At 36.2% G+C, this 9,777-nt stretch overlaps 1 protein-coding gene across 1 annotated transcript; it reads right to left on the bottom strand.

Moving 5' to 3' along the window:
- Positions 1 to 816: 816 nt before the first annotated feature.
- Positions 817 to 7,886, bottom strand: LOC149181747 (zinc finger CCCH domain-containing protein 6-like). The gene is made up of 5 exons (XM_089416690.1): positions 6,155 to 7,886; positions 3,177 to 3,389; positions 2,876 to 3,000; positions 2,603 to 2,760; positions 817 to 2,431 (listed from the first exon to the last, which is right to left on the bottom strand). Exons 1-5 carry the CDS (start codon positions 6,281 to 6,283, stop codon positions 1,284 to 1,286), a joined length of 1,773 nt encoding a protein of 590 aa, XP_089272816.1. The 5' UTR covers positions 6,284 to 7,886; the 3' UTR covers positions 817 to 1,283.
- Positions 7,887 to 9,777: the final 1,891 nt, after the last annotated feature.

Genomic DNA, 9,777 nt, shown 5'->3' with positions numbered 1-9,777 from the left:
ATTATAGATGTTGTGATTGTGTCCATTTTAGAAGGCAAATAGATGTTGTGATTGTGTCCATTTTAGAAGGCAATAATAGAGGGAAAATGCCAAGTTTGACTTGATATCCAGAGAGAATCATTTTAAAAGAATTATTATTATATATATGAGGTGACGCTTCCTTTGATCACTCCATCTCTCTTCTTTTCTATAGCAGCCACACATGGGAGTAGATAGAGAACAAATTTGACTGAAGTTTGGACCTGGATTTTTGGTATAGATTTTTAAACAATTTGGAATTGTAAACTTTACTGAAAAATAATTTCTTCTAGAAATTTCTCTTTTATTGGAATTGTAAACTTTGCTGAAGAATAATTTCTTCTAGAAATTTCTCTTAAAAGAGTTTTTGGGTTTTCTCCCAAGTTTAGGTTTCTCTGTTATACATATTTGTTGTTGGGTTTTCTCCCAAAGTTGGGTTTCCTAAGTAAAAATAATTCTCTGTTATAAATGTTTGTTCATGTTTGTCTTTTATGTTAATAATTATGTCAATAATTGCTTAATAAAAGTTTTTCAAAGATTTCTTCACACTGGTACATTCAAATTTTAGCAAAAACTACAAATATTTTTATATATTCTAACATATCTTCCATTCAAATTTTAGCAGAAACTATAAATATTTTATATTCCATTCTATATATATTTATATTGCATTCTATATATATATATTCTAGCATACTTTCAATTCAAATTTTAGCTCTTGAATTTTGAATCTTTAATGGAGCTTAAAGGAATATTTCATTTTCAGGACTCAAATTCATCAAGATGTTAGTGATTAGGTTTTGTCAAACGAGTTGAAGAGCCAGAGCACTTTTTGAATCGTAGCATAGTATGTATGTCTCAATGGAGAACACCAAAGAACAAAACTGGAACTGAGTGGTAGAATTTGACAGTGTAGCCTCAGAAACTACCACCTCTTGATACCTTCAGAATTTACAATGTTGCAATCATTAATCACCCTGCCTAGGCTACACCCATTAGGTAGGTAGGCACTCTCCTTTGTGTCCCTCAAGATGGCAGACTATATTAATCAAAGGTATTAATGATGCAAAGCCCTTTCAGACTCTCAATAAACACCCTTCCAAATTATAGCATTTGCTTGCTTAAAATGTCCTCTTAGATTCATCATGATACACAGTTGAATCCTCCACCTGAGCAGGCCCAATGGTTAGAGGTTGGAAAGGGAAGAGGTAATTTCATGGCCTGCCCAGAGTGAAACTCCTTGTACCCCAATTTCAAATATATTATTAATGTTTTCCAGAGATTTCAATTTCAACCTTGGCCCTTTTTGTTTGAGGCATATCAGACTCGTCCATTCTTGGGCGGTCTACAAGCTCGTGAAGAAATAGACAGCTCGATCCACGACGGCAACCTTTGGGTGTGTTAAAGTACAAGCAGTTTTTCCGAAATTTTGCTTTATTCGCATCTAATACAGAAGAATGTCCACCCATATTACCTGGTTGTAGCTGAGTGCTCCGCTCAAAACCCTGCTGTCCACCACCATGCTGCTGAATGAGTTCTTTGCGATAATGTAAACCATTTTGATGGATGTAATCATTCTTATTGGGCCCACCATGCTGTTGAATAAGGTTCTTATAGTATTGTTCATTTTGAGGACCTGCCCATTTAGGGCCAGATGTGATTGTTTGCGTGGTAGTGGGCAACACATTTGGAATATGGCATACAGCATGAGGAGTAGATGTAACAGGAAGCATTCCAGGTCTTGATACCATTTGTGAAATTGCATGCCCACTGGTTGAGGGTAGTGGAGCTGAGGAGGCCATTGGCATTGAATTATTCCTTCCATTTGTGATCTCTAATCCTTCAGATGGTCGTGGCACCAGTTCGGAAGTGATGAATACTCTTGCATCTGAAATCGGTAGACTTGCAGATGGTTGGGCTTGGCTAGAGGGAATTTCACCATTGGATACTCTATTTTTATTAGTTCCAACATTTACAGAGGGTGCAACTTGGGGTTTACAATTACTTGGAGAGCTTGCAACATTTTCAAATTTGTGTGTAGATTCATTCCCATTAGGCTTCTTGTTAACTGGTAATGAAGTAGGAGAACACTCCATTTGTGTATTATTCTTTTTGATGTGCTGAGAAATCAGTGTTTCAATTATTTGTGGGTTACTCAATATTTTAATCAGCAAATCTTGATCAATCATACTCCCCTCTTCATTAGATCTCATTATTGCCACAAAAGCAGCAGCTGCTGCTGCAGCAACATCAGGTTCAATTGTTGTATTATATTGAGATGTGGTTGTGTGTCTGTTTTGTTCAACTCTTGCAGTGGCCGAGCTGTCACAGAAAGATGGCATTCCAGTGGAATTCAGTAACAATCCAGTATCATTGTTGTCTATTGTGTGAGATGCCCCGCTTGATATATCCCCTATAGAGATTTAGAAAACCACGTCAGTAATTTCAAAAGAATACAAGCAGAGAAAAGAAAACATAAAACTAGAAGTACAAAGCTGAAAGACATTCCTTTCCACTGTCCACACACATTCATGAATAAAATAACTACAAGTACATGTTCCACAATCTCTGTAGCAGTGCATACCTAATGATCCCAAACATTGCATACTTTGATGTGAGCTGAACAATGTAATGGCATCATCAAGATCTTCTGCTTCTTCTTCTTCTTCTATAGGTATCAATGGGATTAGGTGAGTCTCAGAATCATCATAACCTTCCCAAATTTCTGGTGGCTCAGCCGGACTGCAAAAATATCAAATAGGAATTGGTGACTATTTTTTCAACGTCATTATATTCTAAATCGCTCTACAGAATCTTATTAAGATGCCGCAGTAAATGAAGATAAACCTTCAATTACCATGGTGGAATATCAGATGGTCGGGGGTATACAGCTTCCAAAATTCGCACTTCACGCCCATACTGGAGTTCAATCTCTTGACTTTCATCTCCAGCAACCACTTGCCATGACGGGTTGATAACAAACTACACAACAACATATAGCTCAGAGACAAATTACACCAATCTGCATATACTTATTAGACTCACAGGCCCGTAAAAGTGTATTCAATACTCTTAAAGGGTTTCAAATTATGTTTATTTTGTTGATAGGTTACACCTAACACAGTTACATTAAAGCAAGGCAGTGTAATTGTGCTCACCCTAGGGGGGCACCGCCAAGGTGTCTGTGGTTCAATGGACACTTCAAGCTGTCTATATGGTATTGGAGTGCTTCTTTCAAAGCCTGGTGGCAAATCATCATCAAGTCCAGATTCTATTGAATGCCATAACCAAGGTTTTTTTGCCTGTAATTGATCTTGAAGACCAATTTGCCCAGCCTGCAAAGGTGCATCTTCTGCAAGGAACAGTCTGACCTGCAAAAGCAGAAAAATACCCATAAACAAACTATTTAAACTGAAGATAACGTTTACTTTCCAACACTGCATCCACAAACTGTTTTTTAGAATTAAAACCCTAGGATTCCGATTTACTTTTGCCAAGCATTTACTATAGATGTTTGATTATCTGTTGCAGGGTTCTGCTTTTGCATTGATGCAGGTGGACTTTCAATTGTAGCCTCGGGTCTTAAATTACAAGCTTGTTTTCATATAGCAGAAATCTGATTGGTTGGTGAGACATGTTCTGAGGAACCATTTCATTTTACATGGCTGATATGCATACCCAAAAGCAGTGTGCTCAGAAACTATCATAAAGTTTTAAAAAATTGTCAGTTCGTTTCAGAAACTATCAGAGAAAGTTTATTAAAACAATTGTTAGAGACTTGACTTTTGGATAGTGGGTGCTGCAGAAGTCTAGTTCTGTGTTTCAGGGGTCTGATTTTGCATTACGAAGAGTTGATTTTTATGGTCTGACTGCAGTAATAACTTCGAAGATAGATTGAAGTATAATATATGTACATTTTACTTAATTTGATAATTCATGATAACCATTCCCTAGCATTTCCTTGCTGTCTTGCAATTTCCTACTCAAACTACCCGTTCCCATAAACCAGCTGCCATTCACATTTCTGATTTCAGATACTAGAGGACACAAGAACATACATAACTACAACCATACAACCATGGCCTACAAGGATAACTAGCTGTATATTTTCATAGAAATCAACACCAACGTTCATAATAAAGCAGGTAGCTTGGACCAGAAGCAACTTTAGGCATTTCCAGTGTGGTGTTTGTCAGGGGGCACACAAATCACGCCATATTCGCCAAAACCCAGCAGATTAAGAATTGTTTAATGACAGTTTGCGTTGCTCAAATTGCAATTTTGAACAGTCAGAGCCCTAGAAAAGTCTAAGTTTTTTGTAATTTGTTGAAATCATAGTTTAATATCGATCTAAATATCCAACCTGATTTTGATCAGATTAGGGTAGAAAAACACAAGAATAATGGGAGAATCTGATTTCCCTGTATCCCATGCTTATTGCCAGAATGTTTATAACCCTAGCTTTATTGTCTTCAGTTTGCAAACAACGGAAATATCATAATTTTATTTTATATTGTGGCATATATGGCCTAATCTGTAAGGCTAATTTTGAACATTACATACTAAAAGATTTAACGCATAAATGAGATTTTATTAACTTGTTCACTATTTTTATCATTAAAGTTATACATAATTTGCTAATTTAAAAAATATATTTTAAATTTGTGGCTGCCCCACTTCGTTAGATTTTACTTAATTTGCAAGGGATCGATTTTCCACATCACCCCTGTTTCAAAAATCATTCATGTTGCCAGGGATCATGCAACTTAAGTTGCTGAATAGACAAGATAAGAGGTGCCATGAAGTTGAAAACACAAAAAGAAGGAACAAAAATTATCATTAAATGTTGAATTTGTCGCTAGCTCAAACTTCCGACCCTGAAAACAGAAATTTCCCAATCCTCCACCAATCCCATCTTCTATACTTCACAATTGCTCTTTCTATTTTTAATATTTAGCTTGAATCACACAAACAGTTTGCCCGGATATGGGTCTGTTTTAGAGCATTACAAACTGAGCATCTGATCATTGGGTTACTAGAATTTTTTTGGGCAGGGAATGCTCACACGCACAATCGATAAAAGTATCTACTCTTTTTGACAGTAACAGCAATATGAATTCTTTGAAGTCCAAAATGAATGCAATGCACATGCACAATAATGATTTTTCTTTGGAGCCTTCCAATAATAAACAAAAGACATACTAAACAAAGCACAAAAGACACTTAACGAAGCACAAAATGAAGAAAGAAATCATAAGCAAGGTTCCAATGAAATAATCTTTCAACAGTTATGAAATCTATGAAAGTCAAGCCAGGTAGGTTAGCTCTATGAAAGTCAAAATATAAAGTCACCCATTTAAGGAAAATAAAAATAAAAAACACTACCCTAATTCTTTTTGAAAAACTAGACCCGCTATTCAGATAAAGTCACCCAACTAAGCAGCTATAATCATTATAAATCAGCCAAAAACATTTCAAATGTAAAAATGGATGATACTAAACTCGCCATATTGACATTGAAAAGAGTAAGAATTCTTGTGAAAAATAAGGCATACGAATCCTTCTTAAAAGCAATTTGAAGTTTGCAAAATGTTATAACTTGACAAGATCTTCATAACCATGCATTGGAAACACACAAGTCATGGAAATTCAAATTTTAATATGAAGAGATCAATTTCCAGGCCTTGCTTTAAGGATAGTTTTGACAGAGGTTACACCATCAAACATGGTTCCATTCTTGCTATGGTCAACCCCACCAAAATAGTATGTAAAAAGTGGACAAGGCCAGGTACAAGTCCTGGCAAAATCTGCCAGAATATATACGCCTCGGACCAGGCACCTAAGCCAAAGAAAGTCCACATTCTGCGGTGTAACGCCTTGGGGCAAGTTTCACAAAGCTCTTCTATCTAAAAGAAGTTCTAGATATTGTGCTATCCAGATATATAACCTATCTACTGTTCATTCGTTGCATCACAAAAAGAGATTGCATTCTCATTCTTTTGAGAGAAATGCACTTTTATAAAATCGAAAACTAGACATTTAAGTTATGAGAACCATAGTTATAAAACCAATCATCATCTCAAGCAGCAAAAGACTAATATAAAACAACCAAATGGGAAAAGGGGAAGATAAACACCTGACATAGATTGTTCTCAGGAGCCCATGACACTTTCTTAACAGTTCGCCGATTAGGTTTGGCACTGGCAGCTTGGGGCGGCATTTGATTTAACAAGCCAATGCTTGGCAATAAAGAAGGGGCTGCCATCTGCTCAGTATATATTCCAATTTCCCTTAAAGCTTGTTAATACTCCTCAGTTGCCTCTTCCTAGATAAGGTGGGCAATCTTACTCTTAGACCTTTGGATGAAAAACATCCCCAATATATTTATCTGCAAAAGGTATACTTCTGATGCAATTCTGGAACTTACAATAATGACCAATAATGGATAATTTTGCTAAGCTGGCTCGCAAAATGTCATTATTCTCATCTATTCCGTTCAAATAGATAGTTTATCCTCTCTCAGAGTGCCGATTTAATTTTGTATTTATGATTATTTAATAATCATTAAGACAAAACTTATATTGACGAGGACATGCACTTCAGACCACCATAACGCTGCACACGCAGGATAGATTCAAAAATAGACTGGGGTATCTTTGTTTTGGAATATTTGAATAGTTATCAGATCTGATAAAGAGCAGTTAAAGCCTGGCGATTTTGAAATTTTTAGTACATATGGTAAATGCCAGAATCTTTATGGTGATTGACTGTTCTCTCTCCTTTAAGTGAGTGCGACTGGTGAAGCTTTAACTTGTTAGGTAAAAGAAAAACAACCACGCATATCCTCGAGATCTGATTTTTGCAGAACTTCCAGGATGCGAGAAACAAAACCCTTCTTTACAGATTCTTTAGGTTTGTCGAGTTTCAGCCTGAAGAGAAAAGGATCCTATGTCTGATATGGCATTAGGTTCATATTTAATAATCAAAGGGTTAAACGGGTAGTCCACCGCTTCAAATCTAGAAGCGCCTCTCTTAATATGTTGCTCGCCGTTAGATTAACAATAAACAGCTTTGTTAACCCTTAAATCAATACGATCCCAACTTAGGTACGCGGAAATCAAGGCAGACTGCGTTTTTCACCGTTTCAAAAAGCTGCTATAATGCTGCTTTTCCGGTTTTAAACGTCTAAATCTGCAGATTTCACCCGAGCAATGATGTTTGAGGCATTTAACAAAAACAATCTGCAATTCTCACAATTTAATACGAGGAACGACTCAACCCCGAGGCCAAATCAAGTTTCAAGTATTAGCCTGCCTTAGAACATGTTCTCTGCTTGACTGTTAGATCTCGGTTTAGAGTCTTTCACAGCCCTTGGAAGCGACATACACAGATCTTGCACACTTATGGATCTGTTTTCACCAATCTCTCGGGACAAAGGCATCAAGAAAGCTTTGAATCTCAGATCTAACGAAACCCTAACCCTCCTATTCGAGAAGGGGAAACAAAAAGCCCATGGATCTACAGCAAGAAGGAAAGGTCAAATAGCAGCACTAAACCCTCGAAATATGAAGCTTCCGCAACACAATCGGAACAAAAAGGAGGGCAAACTCTTGATTTCAAGGAAATCAAACCCTCGGAGACCTCGATATTCGGCCAAAAAAAGAACGTATTGGAATATTTCCTCCTGCAAAATGAAGCCGTGAAACAGAAAACATTAAAAAAACGTATACCGTGTCGATCGATCTTGCGGATCCGAAGATCTCACACGGAAGGTCCCCGCAGAGCAAGAACACAAATGAAAATCTTTGAAAACCCTACACATGGCTTGCCGCAATGGCCCTGGTTATAGCCGCCTCTAGGCCTTCTGGCAATCTCCAGACTCACGATCGCTGATCTGGACGGCTACGATCGAGAGATCGGGAGCCCATATCGACGGTGGATGCCCATACGATCCAATGGCGGATATTTTTCGACCGGCTTGAGCAGTTTTACTTGGACCCGGCTCTGCCACGTGTTTGTGGACCCGCGATATGATCCTTTGTTTAACTTTCCACGTCAACCATGCAGCCGCCAACAGGGGCACTCTCGGATTGGTAATCTGACAGCAGGACTAAATTTCTAAATTCCAAATTAAAAAATTGGAAAGGTTTATGTAATAGTATTGTTGGAGGCCCCAAATTTTTAGGGTTGAAGATAATGACGATAATATTTATAATAATTATATATATAACATTTGTTTATTGGGATAATTTCTATAAAGCCATGTGATTATTTATTTATTTGTAAAATGGTAAAAGGGTATTTTGAATTTATTTGTAACTACTTTGATTGCATCTAGTGAAGATTTATATATTGATCTTCTTTTTAATCAAAAAAAAATTAATTGATTCGCATCTAGTGAAGATTTATACAATAATAATCTTTTTAATCAAAAATTTAATTAATGGTCCAGAACTAAGATGCTGTATATTTTACTTATCCACATGGATTTTCAATAATAAATTTGTTGGGTTTTTAAATTTATGATTTTGTCGTGATATTTTATTTTAATTTTTAAGTTTTTAAATGAAGCTCAATTTAGGTTATGGTTAGTTTTAATGTGGGATGTTATTATTAGGATTTTTTTATTTTTTATTTTTTTAATTAAGTTGAATTTAGATTAGGGTTAGTTTTAGTGTAGGATGTTATCATTAAGATTGTGTGAAGCTCGATTGAGTTTGGACGTTTTTTAGGATAGTTTTTTGGGGATAGTTTAATTTCCACAAAGGCAGTTTTTATCCTCAATTCCTCTCCATGAGATTTGAACCAATGACCTAATGGGGACTAAACCCCAAGCAAACCAATTAAGCCACATATCATATTAGTAAAAAGTGGAATGCCCAGTTATTCCCCTTTCCTTATTGTTTTTATGAAATGTTTGTTGTTTGTAGTTCTTATACAATTTAATAGTTCATGGTTTGCCCAAACTACAACCAATATCCATCGACGTTCACCAACCACAACTTAGTTAATTGTGTTAGTATAAAATATTGTTGCGCTGAGAGATGCTCTATAGCCCAGTATAGGGGAGATGTGTGCAATGTAAGTAAGTAATGTAATGTAATGTAAGCTTGTCAACATTTATTAAATGTCCGAAAAGATATATATAAGAAAAAGAAGAAAAAAGAAGTTTCGACTTCATATTCAAATTAAAACATATATAAATGTAAAAGTTTGGTTATCTTTTTTTAATGCGCTTATGTATTTATGGTAAAACTAAAAATTAATAATCTTATTTGTTTATATAAACCAACCTAGATCCATCTTAACTTTGGATTTACCAAGTGTCTAAAGGGATCAATTCTCTTGAGGTGCAAACCTCTTTTAGAATGTAAAAAGATTTGATCTCTCTCGACGCTTGGTAGATCTGGAATTAAGATGGATCTAGGCTAGTTATCAAGATTGTAAAAAACTTAGTTAACTGCAAACACCCCTCGTGCAATTTGGCTTCCACTCTCAAATCCGATGAAATTTGAACATAAAACTCATTAAGAAAAAAATCACATACAAACTAATTCATTTATACATAAATTATATGTTGTTATATAACCTCGTGCTGAGTGGGGAGTGGAGCTGGAACCCTAATCGCCCTGGTATCCTAGTTTTCATGCCTCGTCGTCCATAAAGGCAGTGGACTCCTCCAATTCCTTGGCAGTCGTCGTGGTTATTTTTTTCAAGTTCTCTTATGTGTGAATTTTTCACAGTGTGCCTCACGGTAGT

This window comes from Pinus tabuliformis, chromosome 3_2 (assembly GCF_031772625.1).
Source record: "Pinus tabuliformis cultivar Carrire ecotype Pingquan chromosome 3_2, CPIR1, whole genome shotgun sequence".
NCBI lineage: Eukaryota > Viridiplantae > Streptophyta > Pinopsida > Pinales > Pinaceae > Pinus > Pinus tabuliformis.
The sequence above is the reverse complement of the archived record's forward strand: the minus strand, read 5'-3'. Positions and strand labels throughout refer to the sequence as shown.

Coding starts and splice junctions, on each gene's coding strand:
- LOC149181747 (XM_089416690.1), bottom strand. CDS start 6,283: ATGGCAGCCCCTTCTTTATTGCCAAGCATTGGCTTGTTAAATCAAATG. Junction 3,001..3,176: donor CTTGGCGGTGCCCCCCTAGG/GTGAGCACAATT, acceptor GTTGTTGTGTAG/TTTGTTATCAACCCGTCATG. Junction 2,761..2,875: donor CCATCTGATATTCCACCATG/GTAATTGAAGGT, acceptor ATATTTTTGCAG/TCCGGCTGAGCCACCAGAAA.